Source organism: Syngnathoides biaculeatus, chromosome 15, assembly GCF_019802595.1.
Source record: "Syngnathoides biaculeatus isolate LvHL_M chromosome 15, ASM1980259v1, whole genome shotgun sequence".
NCBI classification, from domain to species: Eukaryota; Metazoa; Chordata; class Actinopteri; order Syngnathiformes; family Syngnathidae; genus Syngnathoides; species Syngnathoides biaculeatus.
Genome location: NC_084654.1, coordinates 25,499,876 through 25,525,361, shown reverse-complemented (window position 1 = coordinate 25,525,361; position 25,486 = coordinate 25,499,876). Strand labels below are relative to the sequence as shown.

The following is a 25,486-nucleotide window of genomic DNA, read 5'->3' as shown; positions in this document are numbered from 1 at the left end:
ATCTGCACTCCCACTTGGTGTGGACCCTCACATTTTTTTCAATGAAAAGGTTCAATGGCTGCCCGTTAAAAGATGATTTTAATAATCAGCCTTAGATGTGATGTTGCCATGTATCACGTGGGCTCAAAAGGTGCGTAGTTCTGAGTTACCTTTGAGGCTGTTATGCACTGGCACTGAACGACCGACAGTCACGCAACTGCACACTTTGGGAAAAAAAAAATCCACAGAGAAGTTCCCGAGGGGAACGCCGGCAGAGACAACATGGCGTCCGTAAACCTTGTGACCAGGATTTGGCCAATACGGAGGAGTGCGGTGAGTTCAAAGAGTGACCAGAGTCATGATTAATTTCTTTTTTTTAATGCAGCTTTGTATTTTATCTTTAGTGTTGTATTTGTATTTGTATTCGTAATCAATAATTCGGAACGGTACACAAGAGCGAATAATAAAGCCGAGGAGCGGCCAGAGTTTGCTGGTGATGACGCCATTGCCCGGGAAGCCGGAGAGGGAGGAAGGAGGCGCCATTTCACGCCCCTCGGCAGCGGCGCCGAGTCGTTCTGTGACAGGACAAGCAGCCAGCCAGCCGGCCGGCCGGCCAGCCAGCCAACCGGTCAGCCATCGAAGCGGCGGGATGTCATCTCGTCCCGTTTCCCTTTCCCGCTTCCAAAGTCATGGACAGGCCTCTCCAGTCACGAGCGGCTCCGTCTAAAGCCTGGACAAGTGTTTGACAGCTAACGCTCCGCGAGCTAGCTCCTTCCTCGGTTGGGGGTGCGAGACTTAAAGAAAAAAAAAAAAAAAAATAATAATAATAATAAAAAAAAAATCATCGCCCACCAGCGCTCGTTCACCATTTAGCTCCCCCCGCGACGGATGTCCCAGAGAACGGTAAGACGGCCACGGGCTAATAATCTTCCCCAATTTGAGTTTTACGAAGGTCTTTTCAATGTTCCCTTGTGTATCGAAAGTGTTTATGTAAATATGGACTTGACTTTGATTCCAGGAATCGGCCGGGTGAAAGTGTCTCGCGCGCGTTTCCTGTTCCGAAGCACTTCGTGTTCGGGCGAACTGGTTCTTCAGGTTGAACGGTGTGCGCGAGTGAGCCGAGAAAAGACGCCTGTCGGGCGGCCGCCATTGATTGGTATTCCGCGCCGTGCCGGTCGGAGGTTCTTGAAAGGTTCTTGTGTTGGGACACAGAGGACGCCAGTGTGGGATCCACAGCTGGGATGATGCCGATGACGGGACATTCATTGGCGCCGCTTAACTATTTCAACATGCACCCGTGACGACCCACACGCACGCACGCACGCACGCACGCATGCACGCAGGCCGGGCCAGCCATCTTCTTCTTCTTCTTCTTCTTCTTCATCTTCATCTTCATCTTGTTCTTGGCCCCCCTCCTTCCCTCCCTCCCCGCTGCTCTTCGTCGTCAGTCTCGTTCTCGTTGCGAGTGTAAACAAACTGAGACGATCCTGCATTCAATCACTGCGCTGCACTTCCTGTTTCTGTCAGATGTGGAAGTGAAAGCTCCGAAGAGATGTTGTTGCCGGTTTTTTTTTTTTGTTTGTTTGTTTTTGTTTTGGGTGTGGGGGGGGGGGGTAGGGCAAAACGTTGCCACCGCAAGATTTCTTGCTCCACTTTGAGATACACGAGGCATTATTTGCCTGGGGGTGGGTTTGCTGCTGCTGCTCTCAACTTGAAGATGGGGCGAGGGAGGCCTTTTATTTATGGTTGTTTTGCATTGTCCGAAGTTTCCTGGTTCCCGATAGTCCGGGGCAACCCAAAAATATTCGTGGGCAAGCTTGCAAAAGGTCCAACATCGCCAACCTGGCGAGCATGTGGGGGGGAATTATTGAAATTGCCTCAGTAAGGTCGTGGCCTTGTCTTTGCATTTAAATATTGAGTTGTCGTGCGTAAAATGTGGACTTCCGGAATCTAGATGCATGATCTGGTTATAATAGTTAGTTGAATTTGATCTTCTGGTGCAAAATAGTTCCCTGCTTTGATCCGGTTCCACACCAGGACAGCTGCTCGTGTCTGGTTCTGTCCGGTTGTGTTGCGTCGTCTTCTCGTTTGTTTTGGTTTTTGACGGTTATATTTACGCACAGTTCCCCCCCCCCCCCCCCACTGGGCCATCTGCTGACGTGCCGGAGGCAAAGGAACAAACCAACCAAAATAAGTCATAATGAACAAAGACACATGACATAGATATGCGAAAAGAAACAAGTACGACAATCCATACGTGGAAAAGATTACCGTGTAAGAGCGACGAAAGTGTGTCAGATTTCACTCTTCCATCTTTTTTCGTGGCGAGCATTTCCATCCCGTTTACATCTGGTTATAGCCATTATTTCCCATTATGTACAGGTGGGCGTGTGTCCTCCTTCCCGTTTGCAGTCACCTCTGGTAACACTCGGCAACGGGTTACGCACGGTTGCAGCTCATCTTATTGCTGGCGTGATTTGTGTCGGGAAATGATTGTCCGGTTGCGTAGAGCATTTCTTCCTTGCAATAGCAATCAAAAGGTGTGTTGGATTATTTGCAGAGGATTTTCTATGCAGCAGCCAAAGAACGTACGCTTGTCCGCTCAGCTGGAGCATTAGTTTTGCGTTTCTTTCGTCTCCGTCCAACGGGGAAAGTTGGCGTGAAGCTTCTGCCTTTGACCGGGAAGAAACTTGGGGGTTTGAATCCATAAAACGGGTGGAATCGCCGCGTGACAAATTCCCTCGAGGCGTCACGCCCTCTCGCGCGGTTCCGTCTTTCAGGATGCGTGAGGACATGTCCGGCGGGAAGGCGGCGGCGGCGGCGGCGGAGGAGGAGGAGGAGGAGGAGGAGGAGAAGGAGGAGAAGCCCGGCGAGAAGCTGTCCCAGGATGAGATCATCTCGCGCACCAAGCAGGTGATCCAGGGCCTGGACGCCCTGAAGCAGGAGCACCGCTCCATCCTGGACGGGCTGCGCCGCCTGAAGCGGGACGAGGAGGGCGCGGCGGCCGAGGAGAAGACGCGCGTGATCCGCGAGTCCCTGGAGATGCTGGAGCTGGGCCTGGGCGAGGCCCAGGTCACGATGGCGCTGTCGGGCCACCTCGGCTCGCTGGAGTCGGAGAAGCAGAAGCTGCGGGCTCAGGTGCGCCGCCTGTGTCAGGAGAACCAGTGGCTGCGGGACGAGCTGGCCGGCACCCAGCACAAGTTGCAGAAGAGCGAGCAGAGCGTGGCGCAGCTGGAGGAGGAGAACAAGCACCTGGAGTTCATCAACCAGCTGAAGAAGTACGACCGGGACTCGCCCCCCTCGGTCAGTCTGCCCGTGTGGAGGTTGCGTGTTTTCCCCCGGGCGGGCACTCCGCTTCCCTCCCGCATCGCGAAACCTCCCAAAAGCAAAACACGCCGTCTTGCCCCGTCGGCGGGTTCGGGAGTGCGACTGGCGTCTGTGCCGGCGACCGGTTCAGGGTGTAGCCCGCCCGCCTCCTGCCTGAAGATAGCTGGGATGGGCTCCAGCGCTCCCGTGACCCTTGTGAGGATAAGTAGCTCGTAACATTGATGAATGGACAGCGGACATTTTTCGCAGGCTCGGCGATATCTCTTATGAACTTAAGTGAAAACTTCCAAATATGAATAGTTTTAAGTCAAAAATTCAATATAACTGAAACCCCAATCTTCAAAGGAAAATGTCAAGTTTAAAAAAAACAAAACGGTGTGGGGCGTTTCAAGCATCATTATTTGAAAATTCAAAGATGGGGGGAAAAAAAAAAAAAAAAAAAAGGCTTCAAATGATGCCGATGATGGGACCCGATTAATTTTCGGCCATTTTGGATGTGTTGCGGCTGCGGGGCTGAAAGAAAGAATTTCTCTCTTCCTTGAGGCTCTGGCAGCAAATCGGGAGGAAAAAATGAATGACTAAAAAAAAAAAATTCTTGTTCAGGAGGAGAAGGACTCCCAGTCCAGCAAGGAGAGTCTGGACGATCTCTTCCCCGACGATCAGGATGACCAAGTGCAAGGCAGTAAGTACACTCGATTAATTGTGTATACTTCACCAGTATTGGATGTTTGTTTTTTTTTTTAATTGTTCCTCCTGCTCGACCAGTCACATCACAAAGCAGCCTTGCCAGCTAAATGCCGGCAACGCTCGAGACCAGTTTTGGGATCCGTGCGCTTTTTGTCTCCGATCGGGCTGGCGATTCTCGTGCTCAATTTGGCTCCGGTTCTCTCCCGTCCGTCCGTCCGTCCAGTCCGGTCGACCCGAGGCGGCAGCGCGGCGGCGGCGGCGGCGGCCCGGCAGGGCGGTTACGAGATCCCGGCCCGCCTGCGGACCCTCCACAACCTGGTGATCCAGTACGCCTCGCAGGGCCGCTACGAGGTGGCCGTGCCGCTCTGCAAGCAGGCCCTGGAGGACCTGGAGAAGACGTCGGGCCACGACCACCCCGACGTGGCCACCATGCTCAACATCCTGGCCCTCGTCTACAGGTTGGTGTCAAAAGTCGGGGGCGGGGGCGTCCCTTCAACTAGAAAGGGTCATCAAGTCATTAGTTAGGAAATACAGATTGATAATCTATCTCTGTATTATTCATTTCATTGTCATTGATTAAAAATGGTGAACATACGCTTCGTGATTTCCAAAAGTTAATCAAGGATTCAGGGATGGTTTCAATAACAATTTGTTGTCATTAATAGTAATTCAACCTTTGTAATCCAGCAATTATTTAATCATCGATGAATATATTTTAATCATAAAAGTGCAATTGTGAGTGCGACTGCTTGTTTATGTCTGTGCCCTGCCATCGACTGGCGAAAGATAGCCAGCGTAGGCGACCCTTGTGAGGATTAGCGGCTCGGATAATAATTGTCGTGCAATTTTAAATGTGAGGAGGACTTGCCGGGTGTTATTTTTGGCGGCCTTTGTCTGCAGCCTTCACAAGTACCCGATACCGTCAAGTGATATACAGGATTGTATATCATGAGCATCGGTCCGAAAAGATGAATGGGCATACTTGTCCAAAAATGTCTTCTGGCCCACGCGACCGGTCGCCGGACGACCGCGGCGGTCCTGGTGGAACCCGCCAAACGCCACCGACGATTTACGCACAGCGCAGCGGGAATGTCGTCACCGTCTGAAGGCAACAAAAGAATGGAAGACTCATTTAACGTGTTTTTGTTTTGTTTGAAAGGTTGCCGTGTTTTGTCCAAGTGTGGGAAAACGGTGGTGAAGTTTTAAGGCTGCGGTCCGGTTTGTGTGTGTGTGTGTGTCCGCTTGCAGGGATCAGAACAAGTACAAGGAGGCGGCCAACCTGCTGAACGACGCCCTGGCCATCAGGGAGAAGACGCTGGGCCCGGACCACCCCGCCGTGAGTTCATCTGGCGTTGCGTCCGTCGTGGCACCCTCGTGACGATTCCCATCCACGCGTTTGGGTCTCCAGTCCCGCTAATGGCTTCTCTGTGATGAAGCTAAGCTAATGCTCCTTGCCGCTACCTCGGTGACTTTTGTTTGGCTAAAGCCGCTGGGCCCGGACCACCCCGCCGTGAGTTCATCTGGCGTTGCGTCCGTCGTGGCACCCTCGTGACGATTCCCATCCACGCGTTTGGGTCTCCAGTCCCGCTAATGGCTTCTCTGTGATGAAGCTAAGCTAATGCTCCTTGCCGCCTACCTCTGTGACTTTTGTTTGGCTAACGCCGCTGATTTTTGCCTTTGTCGGCCCGGCCTGTCGTCACCGTGACCTTTTTATTTTTATCTCGTAGCATCCAAGCGCTTAGAGAACTAGGACGCGGTTTTCCAATCGATGCTATTGACTTTCGGCGCCTCCCTCGCGAGCAACACCGCCGTCGGCGTGTTTCTCTTCTCAGAAGCTCATTACAGCTTTTTGGAGTGCCTACTTGCACAGCCTGACACTAGGTGGCGATATGTGGGAAAACAAACTAACTGTGTTCCCCCCCCCCTTCAGGAGTGGACCTTCAAAAATCTCCTTTTTGTGAGGTTAGCCCCCACCTCCCCGAATCGCTTTTCTCGTTGATTCAAGTGATTCTCACAGGAAATCAACATTTTCCTCCTCACTCTCACTTCCACAAATTGACCTGAGATTCGAGTTCTTCTCTCCAATTGGTTGAATCCTTAAAGGAGACATATTATGCACCCCCCACGATTTAAAGCTATTCCCACAAGTCAGAGTTGGGTGGGATTTGGGACCCAAGGAACAAAAGTTCTACTCCATTTTGAGCGGGTTCGCCGGTGAGTTAACTTTTGTTACCGTGACGACCGAGGACATAGTGACAGCATCGGGAGCCGAGAGTTTTTTTTTTTTTTTTTTGTGGCGCTCACAGAGCATTCAAACATGTCCACTCGTCCGGCATTTTCACCCTTGGGGGCGGCGCTTCATTTCACGGACCGCACTTGATACACGCGCCACTTGCCGTCCCGTATGCGCCGTTTATCTGAAGCAAAGTCCCGTTTTCCACAATATGTCGCCTTTCAAACAGAAAGAAGCTCGTGCTGCACATTTCCTTATCCGAGCATGACCGCAAGCTGAGCCTTCCTCCTCTCTGAAAATTCCCCACCCGAGGGATCGAACGCCCTTAAATCGACGACGTCATCCGCCCCGGACGGCGAGCGTGACGTTTGGCGCTGACCGAGTTTTGCGCGGTTCCCGACAGGTGGCGGCCACGCTCAACAACCTGGCGGTTCTGTACGGCAAGAGGGGCAAGTACAAAGAGGCCGAGCCGCTGTGCAAGAGGGCGCTGCACATAAGAGAGAAGGTGAAACAAGTGTCCATGCTTGAAAAACATATCTTTATGTATTTGTTTTTGAACTGTAACCCCCACATTTTAACAAGCAAAGATGCAATGTTGGCGCTCGGTTTTGACTGACAATTGTCAGGGGGATGATTTCTCTTGAAAAGGGCGCGAGTCCCGTGAAGTTTAAAAACCTGGTCTTGAGCGGCCCCTCCCTGCAGGTGCTGGGCAAGGACCACCCGGACGTGGCCAAGCAGCTCAACAACCTGGCCCTGCTGTGTCAGAACCAAGGCAAGTACGAGGAGGTGGAGTACTACTACATGCGAGCGCTGGAGATCTACCAGAGCAAACTGGGGCCGGACGACCCCAACGTGGCCAAAACCAAAAGCAACCTGGTGAGGATGAGGAGGGCGTCTTTGGGCCGCTTCGCCAAGTATGGATGTTACCGTAACGCCTTGCCCGCCAGGCCTCCTGTTACCTCAAGCAAGGCAAGTTCAAGCAGGCGGAGACGCTCTACAAAGAAATCCTGACGCGGGCCCACGAGAGGGAGTTCGGCTCCGTCGACGGTAGCTCGGCCTCGCGATCTCGCCTCCGTCGACCGCGTACAAACGTGCGCGGGCGCAGGTGACGACGTTGTTGTTGTTGTTGTTGTCGTCGTCGTCGTCGTTGTTTACACCGCAGGCGACAACAAGCCCATTTGGATGCACGCCGAGGAGCGGGAAGAGCAAAGCAAGGTGAGCCCGGCTGCTTGTTTTGCAGGTTCCGTTTTTTAACGATTGAGGGGAGGGGGTCCTGTCTCTCGGAAATAAGACCGCTCTCGGACCGGTGGCGGTCGCGGCAGGCTGCAACCGGCCGAGCGCAAAAAAAGCACACCAAGTCCAAAGTATTGATTGCATTTTCACCGGTGAAGGCGCGACTTCATCACCTTGGTCGCGTCTCGGGCGGGACTTTTCTCCTCCTGGCCGAGCGGGTTGAGTGAGCGATTCCACCGTGTTAACGTTCCAACCGCGCTGCGGTCCCCCCCCAGGGCAAGCAGAAGGACGGCTCCCCTTTCGGAGAGTACGGAGGCTGGTACAAAGCCTGCAAAGTCGACAGGTGATGTGAAAACCACGAGGACGAGAGAGCCGTGCAAGGCTGTTTGTTTGAGCGGATGTTTTGTCGGCGCAGCCCCACCGTCGCCACCACCCTGAAGAATCTGGGCGCGCTCTACAAGCGGCAAGGCAAGTTCGAGGCTGCCGAGACCCTGGAGGAGGCCGCCGTGCGTTCCAGGAAGCAGGTGCCGCCCGCCCGCAAATGTCGGCTCGCTCCTTCCGAGCGCTCGGAAGCCGCGCGCCAGAATATTTCCCTTTTTTTTTTTTTTTTTAATGCTAAGGGCAACAGCAGGGGGCCCCAATGCGTGGCCAAAGTGTGACCTTTGACCTGAAGCTGGAATCTTTTTTGCGCTTCAGGGTCCGGACACGGCGCACGGCCGGCGGGCGGCCGACGCGCCGGGCGAGCCGGACGCCCGCGAGAAGCAGCGCAGCCGCGAGAGCTTGACCTCCGACACGGTCAAGTACGAGAGCGGCCCCGACGGCGGCGAGGAAGTGAGTATGAGCGTGGAGTGGAACGGGGTAAGTGCAGCGCCGTCGTCGTAGTTCCGCTCGCCGTGGTACCTTGGCGGACGAGTTAGGTTAAGGGCCGTTGTCGGCAAATCCAAATTGAGGAACGCTCACTCGCACCAGACACGCCCACTCAAATAATAAACCAAGCAAACGCTGGCCTCCGCAGCCGCAGCCGCAGCCGCAGCCGTGTGTCGCTCACTAGCTCGAAACCAAATGCCACAGTATGTACACTTGATTAATATTCTTTATTTCTTGATATTTAGATGAAGTCTTTTATTAGGGTTTTTACGGAAAGGGAAGAAGGGACGAACGGGCACATCTTCAAACTCGTGGCTGGGGGGCCGGATCATCATTTTATGCGGCCCGCAAATAATTTGAACAATTTTTTTTTAGGCTGCCACGATTGCGTATCCTACATGTATTTCCTTGAAAGTACACATGTCGGTACAGAGCGTGCAGTATAAACTCAAGACACAAAAATAGCCTTTGCGATGGTTAAAAAAAAACAAACAAAACCAAAACGCTGACTGCCATTCAGCACACTGATCATCTTTCACATCCAAACGTGGGCGGGCAAATCTGCTATTATTGGTAAAAAAAAAAAAATTGTTGTTTGTTTTACACCCTCAAAGCTGCCATTTTTGCGGTTTACTTAGCAAAGGTGGCCCATTTTCTTTCCCGGGGGTCACAACGACCTTCCGAGCATGCGACCGACACCTCTGAGCAACGTGTCACGCGATGACTTTGACTTGTGAGCCAAGGTACCGCTCGACTTCCATCAAGCGGTGCGCTTTGGTCCGGTTCACAGCGCGGTCCGCGTTACTTGCATTGGGCATCTTTACACTTTGGAGGGGATAACTTGACGCCATATTGGACCGTGTAGGCTTGACACAATTTTTGGGGCCCAAGAGCCAAGTTTAAGAACCTAACCCTAACCCTAAGCACCCCACCGACACGTGTTTTTTGTTTTTTTTAAATCACCTTTTTCTTCTTCTTCTTCTTCTAATCCAGTCGGCACCGTCCACGGTAACGAGTTAACTTTGAGATGCCGTACAAGATTTTATTGCAGTAGTGCGACACTGTGCAAATTAGTCTTGTAGTTTGATCTGCGCGTTACGTGTCGTCATCTCAGCCGCCTTGTCCCGTTTGGGGTTTTTTTTTTTTTTTTAAATAACTTCATTGGCCGTCAGATATCGACGGTACTACGTCACAAAACACGAAAAGAAAAAAAAAAAAAAAAAACGTATATAAATATTACTATGTACCATCTTTTGGAGTGCACGACGGCAGCGCGGCGTGAATGTCTCTCTCGCTACCGATCAATGACGCCGCCGACGGGATCGGCAAATTATGAGACCAAAACCGATCTGCAAAAAGTGTCAGCGATCGTCCGATTCCGATCAGCGAAAAGTCAAGTACCGGACTGGGCCCGGTGGAAACGAGATCCGAGATGCTTTTCGTCAGCTCGTCTAAGCAGCGAATAACTTGAAGCGTTGTTGTGGCTCCTCCCTCCCGTCCTTCCGTCACTTGTGACTCTTTCTATTCTCTGTCTACAATGACGTCCTCCGTGGTGCTTTTCCTAAGGTCAAAGGTCGCTTGCGCTGAGTTGTCTTTTCCTCAAAGCGCAACAAAGGATTTTCGCGCTACTTGGTGTTGTATGTTCGGTGCTTGTGATGAATCACGATTGGTTCAATTTTGAAAGCGATTGATTGGACTGGATTGACGGCCCAAGATTGAACGATAGGACAAACTACAGGCTGGAGAAATGTTTTCCAATGATCAATCGTCGGTGGCAATAAGTCGTCATCATCCTCCTATCCTGAGGCACGTCGCAATTTCGTGTGGGGAAACGGTGGGACAAAATGGCGGCGTTTGTGCGTTGCGGGCCGCTGCAAAGAAGCCGGCGAATGCGCGCTGACCGTAACGTGTCTTGTTGCTGTCTCTTCTTCCTGCCGCCGCGCTTGGACCCGCAGCAGGCCTAACCCTTCCGACGCCTTGCGCGTAACGCTGCTCTTCTGCGATGGACGTCTCGCTCTTCTTCTGTGGTTGTGGTCTTCGCCTTTTTCTTCCACTTGGGGTGGGAATGACGGGTCTTGTAAAAAAAAACCAAAAAACAAACTTGTAACCTTGTACTTGTTGTTTTGCCGTCCACTTGTCCTCTTCCTGCCTTTCCCCGTGCGTGAACTCGGTACAGAACCGCGTAGGTCCGCTCGTCGTCGCGCGCTGATGACGTCATAGCCGTGCGACTTCTATGAAAGACTCCTGATGCGTTCTGTAAAAGGGCAAAGTCGGAAAGCCGCCGGTCCGACGCCGACGCGCTCGACGTCCTGGTTTTTGGGCCAGCGGTCCTAAAATGCCTGATTTGGTTCGCGTGGGCCGGCCGGTCTCAAAGAACTTTTGGCGCTTCTCGGCGTTTACCCGCAGTACTGCGTACGTAACCTTTGAAGTTGGTCCCTTTTTGGCCAATACTTCCAAACCACCTCGTGCAGATACTAGATACCTAAAATGGTTCATGTCTGTTTGACATTTTGTATTCATTTTTCCTTTTTACATGTAGTCTTCAATATGATAACTTAATGTCTTGTTAATGCATGCACTATATTTGATTAAATAATTGCTCCAAAATGATTTGACATCTATTTTTTTTCCATTGCACATTTTACATGACTTGTGAAATAATGCAATTGAATTTGAAAATATTCATAAATAAAGTGATTGGTCAAGTGACTGTCACTGAAGTAAACGAGATTGAATATAATTCATGTTAATTGAGTGGTTTATGCTATTTTCCATCCACCCAAATTTCCACCTGAAATAGGCCCAAAACATGACCGTGACCCCGCGTGTGTGCGCCCCCCCAAGCCCCCCATCAGGAATGTGAAGCGGACCCCTTTCCAGTTTTTCGGAACCCGGCGCTCGTTCCGAGCTCTGTAAATACGGCCCAAAATATCAGGCCACGTGCTTGTAAATTGCGTCGCGCCGTGTTGGGAAGTGTCAGACGTTTGCACGCGGACAAAAAAAAAAAAAAAATAATAATAATAATAATAATACTAATAATGAAGAAATCTTGAGTCACGTTGGGAATGTTAGTCACTCAGTGCCGCCTCCCGGAGGAGCAGTCTGGGATATCCACCCCGAGCGAATGATTTTCCGTTCAGAATCCTTCACTGGTTCTCTAGTCTCCAATCACGACCCAGATTTTTTTCCGAGGCCTTTCAGGGAATGAATTCGGAACCCACCCAGGCGTGAAGTTACATTTGCAAAAGTATTGGCTCACCTGCTGACTTGACCGACCGGGAATCCCATTCTTAACGCGTACGGTTTTTGTGGGGTCGCGCGCTGAAGTCATCCAAAAGTCCTCTATGGGGTTGAGTTCAGGACTCTCATCCCGTTCTTGATTCGTATTGATTTGTGCACTTACGCACCGCCATATTGGAACGGCAGTGCCCCCCCCCCACCAAAGGTGCGACTATCTGAATTATTGGCCCCTGAGTTCAGTAAAAGGAACTTGAAATGCTTCAGCGTACCAGGAGAATCTGGACTGGCAAAGAGTTTGGGGACTTTGGGGATTCCCACGTGTCTGTGCACCGGTGCCCCAAGCAAGGGCCGTCAAGTTTATGCTGCGGATGAATTTGAGTCCTGACCTCCTTCCATTTGGCTTGGTCCGTGTGTGACCTCACAAATCTGCTCCAAATTCCCATCAAGCTTCTTGAAAGCCTGCCGGTGTCATACGAAGGCTGGATCTGGATTTCTAGAAAGACGTGAGCCACTCATTTTGTCAACGTGGTCTGTGTTCTCCTACTCTGCTACTGCTACTCTCATCTCCTCCTCCTGCGTTCATCTTTCTTAACTTGGAATTAAACTTCACTCGCATCCACTTTGTGTGTGTGTGTGTGTGACGCCTTCTTTACGACCACAAACGTCGCAAGTTCCACTTTTTATTTGCGTCGGGTTTAGGACGGGGAATGAGATCTCGTCTCTTTGGCGTCGGTCGCCGAGCCGGACCTCGGCGCTCCCCCCGGTCCGGTCTCCCCTAAAACGCACTTTTACAATTTGAACACGCACGAAAGGTTCACAGGTTGTCGTAGCCGCAAGGTCCTCGTCGATGAAGAAACGGACCCGGTCGGTTCCACGTGGGTTTTTGTTTCTTTCGATGGCACGTGACGAAAGCAAGACTGGCATTTCTGGCAAGGAAACCGATTTCTGTCGAAGCTTTCTCGAGGCACTGCTGGCAGACGGTCACCGGCGCGCGACGGGCGACTCGCGTGCGGCTTTCCTGTCCCACGCGTACAATTTGGTGACATTTCTCATCGCGCTGCAGTGTACTGGATGAGTAGCGGCCGCGTTCCTAATGTTGTGTCCGGCGGGCGTGGCGCTCTCTTCTTATTTCCCCCCCCCCCCCCCGATCAGGACGGCTCGGGCGCTCTGAAGCGCAGCGGCTCCTTCGGCAAACTGCGGGCGTCGCTTCGGCGCAGCAGCGAGAAGTTGGTGCGCAAGCTCAAGGGCGGCGGAAGCAGCGGCGAGCCCAAAAACGCCGGGTAACTATCCCCGGGGGGGGGGGGGGGCACCATACCATACCGTACCGCGCCGCCGCCGCCGCCACACTAAGCCAAAGCCAAAGACGGGCTTGCCCTTCTTTTCTGGCTGGATCTGCTCTTTTTTTTTTTTGTTCATGTTCACTCATATTTATTGCACCTGGCGGGCTTTTATTTTGAAAGGTTAGCTGCACGGCTGTTCTTCTGTTCTGTCCTCCAAATGTTCATAAAAGACTTTGCGGCGCCAGGGAAGCGAAAGGCGGCCCGCCGCGTCGCGATTGGATCCCGGGCCCAAACGGTGCCGCTTCGGGTGGCGGGATGCGGGGCTCCTGATCTTTGCAGGGAGGGGTGGGGGGTGACGACGATGCTGTGATGATGATTGCGTCGTCGATGCCTTCATTTGGGTTGACTTTTTCACTTCACTTTGATGTTCAAAAAAAAAAAAAAAACAAATTCTGACGAGATTTGATTTTGAAAAGTTCCACCTCAGACATTTTTTTTCTCATAATTCCTGGCAGAGGTTAGCCTTGCGACCCTTGTGAGGATAAGCAGCTCAGAAAATGGATCATTCTTGTGTCAAATTAAAAACACATTAGACGTCCTTTTTTTTTTTTTTTTTTTAAATTATGACTTAAGATGATGGCATTTTTTAGCATCTGTTTCAAAAGATTACATTTTCTGGAAAATTCCCGAAAAGTGCAACTGCATTTTTTGGTCTTTTGCCAAGTATTTTTCTTTCTTTTTTCACGAAAAGTTGACATTCAAAACGGTTGAAATGTTCAATTCAGTAGAAACGAAAACTTATTTTCGCATCAGATGTTTTTCTACGGAACAAATATTTCCGTAGCCGCTTATCCTCAGCGGGGTCGTTACGTGGAGACAAACGGGCCGTTTTTCACACGTCGCCGCCGCCGATTAATTTTGCCGCGTGTTGTCGCCCTGAAAACGCGCCGACGCAGCTTGAAGCGGGCCAGCTCGCTCGGGGTTCTCCACGTGGCCCGGGAGGCGCCGCTCGGCGAGCGCAACCACCAAGTAAGCCCGATGACCGTTGGTTGGCCACATCGGGGACTTTTGGACTTTTCCGGTCGCGCCGTTTTTCTCACCTGAAGTCGCATCAAATGAAAACATTTTGATTTGACTGACATTGCTTTGTAGTTCCAACAATTTTCAAGAAAGAAAGAAAGCGCGTAGAATGATGACTTCCTCTCCATACAATTTGTTTCCTTTTGTTGTATTATGTTGACGTTTGCGCCTTCTCCACCAACCATCCAGGAACGAAATCCCCGTCTGAAGAAGAGCCGCGACCTGAGCGCCAGCAGCTCGGACCTGGCGCGTTGACGACTCGGCGCTCGTAAATAACCGCCGCAGCTTGACGGGGGCCAGCGTCCGACTCCCCGAAATGTCTCGCACGGGTTTTGCTTTGTCTGGAGCCATCGCGATCGTCGCTTGAACTTTTGGTTGAATGACGACTGGCGACGGCGACGACGACGACCGTTCACGCGCTGACTTACAGCACAAAAGTGCTTTGTTTTGTTTTGTTTTGTTTTGTTTTGTTTTTTTACCGGGAAATCTTTGTAATCACACGAGAGAGGCAGAAAAAAACGACGACGGAAAGTCGCATTGTGGACTTTGTGGTTTTTCATGGGCAGCAAAGTTGGTTTGACATGAAGGAGGAAAAAAAAAAGTTTGACTCGTGATGGAAAAGGAAAAAAGTTCAGAAGGAATTTGGTGTCCCCCCCCCCCCCCAAGAAAAAAAAACTTGCTTAAATGACCACATTTTTTACAATATTCGGCAGGAGGATTTTTGTACTACATGAAAAAGTCCCATTTTACACTGCAAAATTGCGACCACTAACACGAAAAAGTAAATTATTGCGAGGAAAATGTATTTTACACGATAAGAAAGTTCTGCATTCGCCCCAAAAAGTGTGTCATGATAAAGTTTATAATTTGTGGGAATAGGAGCAATTTGACAAGAGTAAAAAAGTGGCCATGTTACAAGGAAAACTTCATTTTATGGTGAACAAAGTTTATGTAAACGCTTTGATCAAATTTGGAAAAGATTCCTGCTAGATGAACGCCTGTCCAAAAGGGCCAAGAGATGTGCAATAACTCTCATTTGATTTGTTTGTATTATTTTCTTTTCCAAAAAAAAAAAAAAGGTAAACGCTGTGGTTCCAAACACTTGCTGTCATTTCCCAAATCGAGACTTTCTATGACGACACGATGATTACGCTTCATGAATGGTGAGCAAATGTTCCCGCGAGGCGATGACGTCATGAGTGCTGCGACGGATTGTGGACGACGCTTGTCGCGTTGATGGCAGGCGGCCGATCGAACGCCAACTTTTTGCTCGTTTTGCTCTCCTTTTTCTCCTCATGTGCGCTCCATCCTTGATCGTTTGGAAATTAAAGTCGCGAGTTTGTGCTTCATCTTTTGTCATCATGGCAACTTCATTGAAAACGACTCAAAAAGGGCTCAGGCCAAAGATGGGGGAACTTTTTTTGGGGGTTTTCTTTTTTCCAAATGCAGTCAAATATCCAACATGTGCCCCCACCACCACCTTCTAAACCATCCATCCATTTTCTTAGCCGCTTATCCTCACAAGGGCCACGGGGCCTTTTCCTCTCTTCCCCTCCCCAAATATGACCTTCAGTTATAATCTAGAAAAGTTTCATTTCAAAAGGCATAACCTCCACAACTTTTTTATGCCTTTTACCAATCCTGTTTTGCTTTTTTTTTTTTTTTTTTTTTTAATATACAGTGTTAAGTAAAGCAAGGAAATACAGATATGGTTTATTCCTTTGATTCACAAATGTTGTTACTTTTTACATGAGCAGCTATTTGTCTAAAAATGAAATGATGATGACAGTTGACCTTTCCCCGAATTATGTAAACAAGCCCCAGCAAGCAAAAAAAAAAAAAACTTTTCATGCAAAAGTTTTCATGCATTTCTGCCGACGATAGAAAACAAAAGCAAAAATGGCGACGTTATCCCGTCCAAAAGAAAAGCACCGCAGGCAAACGTGTCCGGTGGGGGCGGCGGGTGGCCCCAAAAGCAAAGAGACGGGGGGAAAAAAAACAACTTTTAATAATTTAAAAAAAAAACATAAAAAAGGCTCACCCTAAAGTTGCGTAACTTACGCTGTGCGCTCCCATTGGCCCGCCGGCCGTCAGTCTGGCGGAAGGGGCGTGTCCACAATCACGACTCGTCTTCCGAAGAGACGGGGGGAAAAAAAAAAAACTTTTAATAATTTAAAAAAAAACGTAAAAAAGGCTCACCCTAAAGTTGCGTAACTTACGCTGTGCGCTCCCATTGGCCCGCCGGCCCGTCAGTCTGGCGGAAGGGGCGTGTCCACAATCACGACTCGTCTTCCGTCGAAGAAGCGAAAGAAAGAAAGCGAGAAAAAAGAAGGAAAGAAAGAGAAAGAAGAAGGCCAGCAAATGTGTTCGCTGCCCGACGGCAAGAAGCTGGTCCGCAGCGCCAGCGGCCTCCGCATGGTGGCCGAGAACGGAGCCTTCGACAGCCCCTTCTGCCTGGAGGAGCCCCGATGGGTGCCCGACAAAGACGTGAGCGCGCGCGCCCCAGTTTCGAGCCTTTTTTCTTTGCTATGCGCCGAAGCTGCCCAGAGACAAGCTCGCGGAAGTAGGCCGCGCGGATCCGGCGGGGGCTGTCAAATTCAACGATTTGCGTTCAAATCTCTTTTCGATGGAGAACTCCGGTTCTATTAAAGCTCACACGTACCGCCGCGGAATGGAGAACAATTGAACGCGTGTGTTGTGTTGCACAAAAGATGCCGTGGAAGAAGTTTTGTGGCGGTTAAAGTTAACCCTTATTTTGAAATGCGAGACCGCGTGGGCTTGTTGCGAAATCGGGCAAATTTGACCAACAGGCGAGCTAACAAACTCAAATCAAAGTTTGTTTGTTGTTTGTTTGTTCTCGAAATCGGCTTTTATTGACCCCCCCCCCCCCACACCACACACACACACACACGAAAACAAGTTGTTGAACAAGTTGTGGCTGCCGTTCCAACGACAAAGGCGAGCTCGTTAGATGACAAATGTGTTAGCAGCAACTCAAAACAAGACTAAGGCGCAGTCAAGTGACTTATTTAATAGTCCATCCAGCCTGGACGCAAATATGACAAAGTTGCACGTGGCGTCATGAACAGGATTTGCTCGTGTAAAGTACTTTGATGACAATAAAGTTATTTGATAAGCGGGAAGTTAGCAGGCAGGGCTTCTGTTTGCTCTCCGCGACTGAACTTTAAATGTCGGTCAATGCCGCCAGAGGTCGCTCATGTTTACCTTTTGACTGAAATACTTTGCAAGACAATCCGCAGTAGGCGCAAGTCATGAAAGTAGACGCGTTTGTTTATTAACGCTGTCACGTTATCGGAAATGATTGCATAAGTTGGATACGTGCGACTGCTTTGCATGAAGAATGCTGGTGATGGTCGCACTTTTTTTTTCGGGGGGTGGGGGGGGGGTCACGACTCCTGTCTCACCCGTGTTCGCCTCCCCGCAGTGTCCCCGATGCATGCAGTGCGACAGCAAGTTCGACTTCATCAGGCGCAAGGTGCGTTTTGTTGCGTTTCGCCGCGTCGGCAGACGTTTGCACGGCGTCCGCCCGGCTAAGCCGTGTCGCCCCCCCCCGCGCGTGCGCAGCACCACTGCCGGCGCTGCGGCCGCTGCTTCTGCGACAAGTGCTGCGGCGAGAAGGTGGCGCTGCCGCGCATGAGCTTCGTGGACCCGGTGAGGCAGTGCGCCCGCTGCGCCCCCGCGTCGCACAAGGAGAGCGACTTCTACGACAAGCAGATCAAAGTGCTGCTGGCGGGTGAGCGAGCCGCCGTGGAAGGACGGCGTGACCCGGGCTCGGCCTCGGGAACGTCCTCCGCCGGAATCACGTGGGGACCTCTCTCGGAGTTTGGTTTTAGCCCAGATTGTCGCCCGTACGTTGGGTTACTTGCAATTCTCATTCTCGATTGGCTTGCTCCTTTTGCCCCCCCAGTGGCTGTGAGCGGTATAAAGGATGACCTCGCATCAATCCGATTGGCGAGCAATTTGGTTTGTATTTCAAGCAAAATCAAACAAGTGAAGCTTGACAGGGACGGAAAACGAACGGTCGCCGGCTCGTCCTGGATGAGTCGCAGGAATGGGCCTGATGTTTGGTCCCAATTTTGGTCTTTGTGTGCAGGAAGTAGCTTTGCGGTCACCGTGGGAGCGTCGGACAAGTGTGAAGCCATGACCTGCCGCCTCTCCAACAACCACAGGTGCTCTTTGCGTCGTTCGTTCTGCTTTGCGCTCACTTTTCACGTGTCCCAATTTTCACATTTTTCATTTTACACCCCGAACTGGTCGCCGGCCAATCGCGGGCCGCTAAGAAACAAACCGCCATTGACGCGCGCGCATTCCATTTGGCGCACGGGAGGAGAAAAGCCCCACGGGCCGGATTTGAACTCGCGACCTCGCAGCTGTGAGGCGGACGTGCTACCAGGTTGCCTGTCCACATTTATTCCATATGAAAGAATTTTGGGTGTTGAGCATTGAAGTGTGACGTTTGCGACAAAACTCGCATCGTCGGTCTTCAAACCGACTCAAGTCTTGAATCAGCAAAACGTTCCTTTGCTGTATTACAACGTGACAAATATCATGAATTACGATATCAAAATGAAACGGTTAGTGCGTCTTGATCTTTCGGTGGACATTGTGCTGCTCCTTCGGGCATATTGGTGCGCCTTTTCCACTAGGGACAGTATAGCATACCCACACAGTCGTAACCTCTCAGGAAGGAAGATGGAGTCGTACTATTGTTCTTTGCAGAGGATAAAGAATGTATGCCTGCGAGTGCGTTACCATTTTGTTGGTTTGAGTTGCTGCATTGTTTGTGCATAAAGTACTGACGATTTCCCCCAAAATGTCACAGCGCATTTGCCACCGTGACAAAAAAAAAACAAACATCACAACAATGAAAGAATTTCAAATGACGTCACGTCTGATCCATTGATGAATTAACCCCCCCCCCCCCCCCCCCCCCCCAAAAAAAAAAAAAAATCTAAATAGATGACTCGAGGGGATGCTAGTTTGTTTAGCCTGTGGATGACGCTAACGTGCTCGCAGGTACCTGTTCCTGGACGGCGAAAGCCACTTTGAGGTGGACCTGTCCGCCATCTGCAGCGTGCAGATCCTGACCGACGCCGGCGGTCCGGGAGGTGAGGGGCCGAAAAACGGGGACCACGTCTACCTTGAAACTTGCGGGATTTAGAAATTTTGCAATGTTTGGAAAATGGCTACAAGTGCGTCCATTTTGTTTTCCTCCCCCCGCCCCCTTTTCACTTCCCCCCTCCTGTGATTGGCTCTCTCTGCTTTGGTTTCAAACCTTGCGCAATTTTTTTTTTTTTTCAAATATGTCCAAAAAGCGCCTTTTTATGTGACTGTAACATTTCGAGAAGGTTCAAATTTTAGGCCATTTTCCCGTGGAACTTTTGTCTCTTCTGACACGTTTTTCATCTTTATGTATTGACACGTTATTATTTTTTGGTTTTGTTTGCCCATACTTGGTGTTATGCTAACGACGTGGGTGTTCCCGCTACCAATGGCGGCCATGTTGGGAGTTTGGAACCGGCTGAAAGATTTTCTCACTTTTACACGCGTGGACGGCCGTCGTTCTCCGCCACCTCGCGTCCTTTTTGATCTTCGGGCGACGTCGACCTCAGCGCCGCCGTTCGGCAGGTGGCCGAAAGGGGCGTGTCCGACCTGCGTTTGGCCTCACCTGTCGGCGTTTTGTCGTGTCGGCCGCGGCGCCGAGACCGAACGCTTTCCTTTTTCTTTCTGCCGCGCGCTCGCAGGCACGTCTCCGCGCGCCAGCGGCATGACGGTCCACTACAAGCCTTCGGGCTCGCAGGACGTGCGGCGGCTGCGCTTAGACGGCGCCGGCGACCGGCAGACGACGTCGGCGTGGCTGGCGGCCATGCACAAGGTCAGGCTGCGCGCGTGAGCCGACTTCCCGCTCGGAGTCCGCTCCATCCGTGTTCACGTTTTCTCCTGCGGCCGCTTCTCGCCCAGGCCGCCAAGCTCCTGCACGAATCTCGGGAGCTGGACTGAGTCCGGGAGGAGCCGACCCGCGTGGACGATTCCGCAGAGTTCCCGCTGTCTCCCGACGCCGTTTTTGCTCCCTCTTTCTTCTTCTCATCCCGTTTCTACCAAGAACCTTCTCGGAGCCGTTGGAGCGTTTGTTACTCCTCCTGGCGCGCTGAACTGACTCACTCGTGACAAACGAGCCTACTTGTGCCTCCGGGACGGCTTTGACCTCGCGGTCTTCGTTTATTGTGTTTTGATGACATCCGGGTTTATTTTCTTCCGAGGAGGTGATGACGCGTACTAAAATTCCCTTTTTCTAGCTAACCCTTTTTTAATCTTTTTTTTTTGTTGTTGTTCTTGTATGAAGAACCTAACGACCCCCCCCCCCCCCCCGAAATGGGAGCCGACGAATGAAGGCCGACTTGTCTTCATCTCGTTTTGCTGACGAAAGTTCTTGTTGAGCTTTCAACGCTGCTGCCAAAGATGATTTGTGGATGCTCGACACCCCAAAAGTCCCAACGGCCCCACAAAAATAAGATTTATACGCCGGTGCCTTGTTGGAAATCAAAAATATTTTGCTTGCGACTCCTTCATGGCAGCGTTCTGTACACGTGTCATTCTTTGGTGACGTTACTTTGATTCAAAACTTGTAAAAAAAATAAAATAAAGTACACTACACTTTTTTTTTTTATTGGACCCTCATAAGGCTGAAATATTTGTGTACAGTTCAGTGAAAGTATGTTGATTTAAAAAATCAAATGTGGTCACTTTTGGAAATTGAACTTTTTGAGGCCAATATGATATTGATAACATTTATTCCATTTACTTTTTGTGGTTAAAATGAATATCTTTCCAATTTTTAAAAATCCCCAAATATGCCTGTTCCAGTTGCTTGATTTCACTCAAATTTAAATGATGGTTACGGACTTATAAATTCTATATTAACCGAGGCCGATTCAAACATTTTAGGTCAATTTATTTTGGGGCAGTCCGTAATTTTCTGGAGGCGTTTTTAAAATTTAAATGTGTTGATAGTGGATGTGGCAAGAATGTATGTATCTTACAAATCATTTTAATGGAAAATTAAAATGAAAACATTTTCAAGAATTTCACGCAAAGGTGAATAATGACAATGCCAATGACCAAAGATCGTTTTCTTTTTATCATTATTATCGGCATCAGCAAATATCTGCAAGGAATGCACAAAAGTTGATCGGCTCCGGGCGCAGGCCCCCCCCCCCCCCCCCCGCCTCCCCTTTTGGACCCTCGCACTTGGTATCGTCCTGCTGCGTGTCCAAACAAAAGTGCGTCTCGCGGGTTTTGCTCTTTTTGGGACAATTTCACGCTTCAAGTTTGTGACACGCGCACGTGCGCGCTCTCCCGTCCCCGGCGGCTAGCTCGGGCCGAGCCGCGGAGGCGGTTCGCGGGCGACGACGCGAGCGTGTCCCCGTGGAGCTTGGTGGGCACGCCGAAGTGACGCGTGGCCGGAGAACGAAGAGCGGAGGGCGGAGGGCGGCGACGCCACGTAGCGAGCCCACCGAACGGAGGTTGTCCGACGTCGGCGTCGCCACGTAACTAACCGCCGAACGGAGGTTGCCCGGTGTCTCCGCGCGGTCGCAAACTTTGTCTTCTCGACGGCTTGAATTTCTTCGAAATCCTCGGAACCGTCTCGTTCGTGCAAGTTGAGCTGTCACGGCGCCGTGACGTCATCAGCAGGCGACGAATCCCAAACGTGGTCTGCTTGTTTGCGACGTTTGAATCATCGCGATGATGACCTTTTATGTTCCATAGCTGTCGCGTGACGTCTCATCGACCATAGAAATGAGCTTGTTGCTTGAGTCCAACTGTCACCCCAAAAAAAGACGACAGAAAAAGGGGCGAAGGGGGGGGGGTCCTTGTTTTGCACCCCCCCCCCTCCCCAAGCCATGGACACATTCTTTATGCTTTTGACAAATTTCATATGGAAACATTCTTAAAAAGTCGTTAAACCGCTGGAAATGTAACTTTGCAACCTTGGTGGCCTTGACATGGAAAAATATCTTCCTTCTTCTTATTTTTTTTTTTCAACGAGGAAAACGAGCTTCCTTTTTTTTGTGTGTGTGTGTGTGTGTGTAGCGCCGGAGAAAAGGAGTCGGAGGCGGAGTGTCGGACACAGGAACAGAACTTGTTTTATTGTTCGACATCACCAAACTACACGCATAACGGCGGGAACTCTGTTAACCTTTTTGCTCCGGAAGCGCAACAACAAAAACAGTCCGTGCGGAACCCCGCACCCCAACTCGAGGTCCCGCGGGTGAATTATGTAAACACCACACAAGCCCCCCCAGAATTCACCCATAGTCAAAATCCTTGTGCCGTGGAGGGATGATGACCCGACCCCGGCGAGTGTGCACTGTAGGGGCCGATGGGGGCGGGGCCGCACTGTCCATTGAGTCACGGGACAAGGGCTCAGGCGGGGTCAAGGGTACCCCGGCGGGCGCAGGGGCACAGGGCAAAGGGGGACGACCCCGGCGCGGGGGGAGGGCCATGTTCGTTTCAGTCTCGAAAACGCCGGGACTGACGTCGGGGTCACCAGTGTAGCGCCGGAGAAAAGGAGTCGGAGGCGGAGTGTCGGACACAGGAACAGAACTTGTTTTATTGTTCGACATCACCAAACTACACGCATAACGGCGGGAACTCTGTTAACCTTTTTGCTCCGGAAGCGCAACAACAAAAACAGTCCGTGCGGAACCCCGCACCCCAACTCGAGGTCCCGCGGGTGAATTATGTAAACACCACATGTGTGTGCAGCGTGAGGAGCGCGACCCCGCCGAGGCGCCAAGATGAGCCGGACGTGCAAAAACTGCGGGAGCTCCGACGTGGACGTGGACCATGCGCGCGGGGACGCCGTCTGCATGGCCTGCGGCTCCGTCCTGGAGGACAACATCATCGTGTCCGAGGTGGAGTTCGTGGAGTCGGGAGGAGGCGGCTCGCTCGCCGTCGGGCAGTTCGTCTCCTCGGAAGGTCAGAACCTCAGAGCGTCAACTGGGAACTTTGACCTCCGGTGTCCACGTGGTGGTCGTGGACAGAGGGGACCAGCGGAGGGCGCTGTTGCGTCGTCAGACTGACGGTCTTGTTTTGGCTCCTCGGCGCCCCCCCCCCCCCCCTCCTGTGACGCCACACGATGACCTTTTGGCATCAAACGTCCACCTCAATTGTTTGTTTGCAGGCGGCGCCAAGCTCCCGTCGTTCGGCGACGGCCATCTTGGCCACGTGGGAAAAGAGTCGAGAGCGCAGACGCTGTACAGAGGTGCGATGCTAATTTTGTCGATTCTGATTGGCTCTTTTCCACGAAGGGCTTCCTTCTCGCTTCTCATTGGTTGAATATTAACGCTCCATGGAAAAAATGGTTCATGCTGTCATTTCTTGACAGTTGAGTGTCCCAATGTATTCATTTTTACAAGAACGATTGGGGTTTTTTTTTTTTTTCCTAACTTTGTGATTTCAGTCCAAATTTAATTGGAAAATGGATATTTTGCATAAATCGAGCGAATTAAAAAAAAAAAAAAAGTGTTATGCCCTTGCATGTGGGCAAGGCCAGCCACCTTTGGACATGACAAACTTCAGAAAAATGAATTCATCCTTGATAAACGGGAGGGAAATGAAGTTGGGTAGAATGGGCGTGTGCCTTTAAGGGGAGTGGTCTAGTGATCCACAGCAGACCGCGCTTTGGGTCTCGCTGGGCAAATGGATTTGCGTTGTGCGTTTTGCAGCCAAGCAGCACATCGGCGTCCTGGGCCACCAGCTTCAGCTCAACCAGCACTGCCTGGACACGGCCTTCAACTTCTACAAGATGGCGCTGGCCAAGCGCCTGACGTCCGGGCGCAAAGCGGCGCACGTCATGGCCGCCTGCCTCTACCTGGTGTGTCGCACCGAGGGAACGCCGCGTATCCTGCCGAAGCGTAACCGCCCTGCGAACCGAAATGAGCGTGAACCAGATGAGAGACACGTTTTGGCCAATTGGTTGGTGTTGACTTAACGCCGGCGCTGCAGACATGTTGCTGGACCTAAGCGACATCCTTCAGGTACGTCAAATTCATCTTTGCTGTTTTTTTTTTTTTTTTTTCATTTTTGTTTGAGTCGCGTCGCAGGGGGCGAGTGCTGCGCCCGTCCGGATGTCGAACGTGGGCGTGGGCGCAGATGGCGGGGGTGCGGGTACTTCCACTTCCACGAGCAGCTGTCCCGGCGGAGCCTCGGGCCGCACCCACACCCACGCATGCATTTCGTTAATCTGCGCCGACTCGAGCGGTGGTGTCGTGACATGTTGGGAATCGAACAAGGGACTTCTCTCTTAGTCACGTTGGAACGTCAGCCCCCAAATTAGCAAAACTTCCTGTGCCGTTGTCACGTCCTTCCGGTTTGTGACCGCGCTACTTGCTGTTACTTCCTGTTTGTTACTTCAATACCCGCCGTAGCGGCGTAACAAGGGTACTTCCTGAAGGACCGCCTTACTTCCTGCGTGGCAGTCTTCCTTATGCGACTGTGACTTCATTTATGAGTTTTCTTCCTTTGAAGGATGCAAATTTTCAGTTTGCAGTCGGACGCGGTCGCTCTTGCGGCCATCCGGCGCACTCGGCGACTGCGTTGCTTTGCCCGCATTACTTCCTGTGCGTCTGGAGAACTCCAAAGGAAAAAAAAAAAAAAAAAAAAATGCGGTCAACAAGCATCTGGCATTCGCGGCTGGCATGTAAATTCCTGGCTAGAATTTTGGTCCCAGAATAGCAGCAGCTGGTGAAATCCTTTAGTGGGGTGGGGGTGCCCCCCCCCCCCAACCCCAACCAGCAACAAAGGGTTAGTGACAGATCAGAGGCCGGGTCGTGACCCCCGCCGCCTTCGTTGTCAAAAGGACGCCTCGTGCCCTTTGTCATGCGCCTTTTGACTTGGGGGGGGGGGGGGGGCTGGTTCCCGCCCTCCCTTCAGGACGACATCCACAATGAAACATCTGTGGCGTGCACACACACACACACACACACCTGTCGCACACATGCGTGATGACTTGGGTGGGGCGTTGCTGCCCCCTCTGGATGACATTGAAAATGAAGCGTGTGACTAAACGCGCGCACCTGTCACACGATGAAGTTTTTCTCCACCTCGGTTGTGCGTAGGCGCCACTTTGATTTCGAGCCGGTGACCGTCTTTGTTAAACAGGAAGTCGTGTCTGGCTTGAGTGACGATGTCGTGTTTTGTTTTGCGGCCCTCGCAGGTGAACGTGTACATTTTGGGAAAAACCTTCCTGGCGCTCTCCAAGGACCTTTGCATCAAAGCTCCCGCTATAGGTACTCCACACATTTTTTTTCAGTGGTGGGGTGGGGGGGGCAGGTGACCGGAACGATTCCGGTTGCTAACGATGCGTGACTGACGTGTTTCCTTCGTATGATTAATGTCCTGAATCATTTTGCCGCCAATAATCACCACTTGACTACCGTCGCTCGCTTGCGGTGTTTTGATGGGACGTGCGATAGCGTTTGGGGCCCCCCACCCCACCCCACCCCACTCCAGAAAGCAGCACCAAATCCACGTGTGC

The 25,486-nt window shown here is 51.3% G+C and overlaps 3 protein-coding genes and 1 long non-coding RNA gene across 15 annotated transcripts in view; 3 read left to right on the top strand and 1 right to left on the bottom strand.

Moving 5' to 3' along the window:
- The first annotated feature begins 459 nt into the window (after window positions 1-459).
- klc1a (kinesin light chain 1a) lies at window positions 460-15,275 on the top strand. 5 transcript variants are annotated; one of them, XM_061843254.1, is made up of 16 exons: window positions 460-882; window positions 998-1,135; window positions 2,760-3,282; window positions 3,910-3,988; window positions 4,217-4,451; window positions 5,242-5,329; window positions 6,630-6,731; window positions 6,929-7,102; window positions 7,174-7,273; window positions 7,389-7,441; window positions 7,735-7,802; window positions 7,875-7,983; window positions 8,156-8,317; window positions 12,719-12,846; window positions 13,803-13,875; window positions 14,116-15,275. In XM_061843254.1, the coding sequence occupies exons 3-16, from the start codon at window positions 2,761-2,763 to the stop codon at window positions 14,179-14,181; spliced, it is 1,959 nt and encodes a 652-aa protein (XP_061699238.1). In that variant the 5' UTR covers window positions 460-882; window positions 998-1,135; window position 2,760; the 3' UTR covers window positions 14,182-15,275. The 5 variants fall into 5 exon arrangements, with proteins under 5 accessions (XP_061699238.1, XP_061699236.1, XP_061699237.1 ...); XM_061843252.1 differs by lacking the exon at window positions 13,803-13,875 and having other exon boundaries at window positions 462-882; window positions 998-1,082; XM_061843253.1 differs by lacking the exon at window positions 13,803-13,875 and having other exon boundaries at window positions 462-882; window positions 8,156-8,290.
- LOC133513031 (uncharacterized) lies at window positions 12,872-16,285 on the bottom strand. 2 transcript variants are annotated; one of them, XR_009798372.1, is made up of 3 exons: window positions 16,146-16,285; window positions 15,988-16,056; window positions 12,872-13,265 (listed from the first exon to the last, which is right to left on the bottom strand). It is a non-coding gene; the product is annotated as an uncharacterized LOC133513031 (long non-coding RNA). The 2 variants fall into 2 exon arrangements; XR_009798371.1 differs by lacking the exon at window positions 12,872-13,265 and adding an exon at window positions 15,620-15,797.
- Window positions 16,152-20,619, top strand: zfyve21 (zinc finger, FYVE domain containing 21). Of its 2 annotated transcripts, none has more exons than XR_009798370.1 (7): window positions 16,152-16,413; window positions 17,372-17,422; window positions 17,512-17,680; window positions 18,041-18,116; window positions 18,964-19,055; window positions 19,263-19,822; window positions 19,909-19,926. XR_009798370.1 is itself a non-coding variant. In XM_061843266.1 (7 exons), the coding sequence occupies exons 1-7, from the start codon at window positions 16,288-16,290 to the stop codon at window positions 19,945-19,947; spliced, it is 684 nt and encodes a 227-aa protein (XP_061699250.1). In that variant the 5' UTR covers window positions 16,152-16,287; the 3' UTR covers window positions 19,948-20,619. The 2 variants fall into 2 exon arrangements, 1 of the variants encoding a protein (XP_061699250.1); XM_061843266.1 differs by having other exon boundaries at window positions 19,692-19,822; window positions 19,909-20,619.
- Window positions 18,971-25,486, top strand: part of LOC133513023 (transcription factor IIIB 90 kDa subunit-like) — a 23,607-nt gene continuing 17,091 nt past the window's right edge. For 2 of the 6 annotated variants that reach the window (XR_009798368.1, XR_009798367.1), the window contains exons 1-6: window positions 21,165-21,494; window positions 22,714-22,926; window positions 23,132-23,212; window positions 23,676-23,849; window positions 23,956-23,987; window positions 25,166-25,238. Coding sequence is in view for 4 of the 6 variants with exons in the window: in XM_061843247.1 (XP_061699231.1) it covers window positions 22,746-22,926; window positions 23,132-23,212; window positions 23,676-23,849; window positions 23,956-23,987; window positions 25,166-25,238 (541 nt within the window). In the remaining 2 variants the exon portion in view is untranslated. Of the gene's footprint in view, window positions 19,056-21,164; window positions 21,495-22,713; window positions 22,927-23,131; window positions 23,213-23,675; window positions 23,850-23,955; window positions 23,988-25,165; window positions 25,239-25,486 lie in introns of those variants that run through there. The other 4 variants (XM_061843249.1, XM_061843245.1, XM_061843247.1 and 1 more) reach the window with 3 other exon arrangements.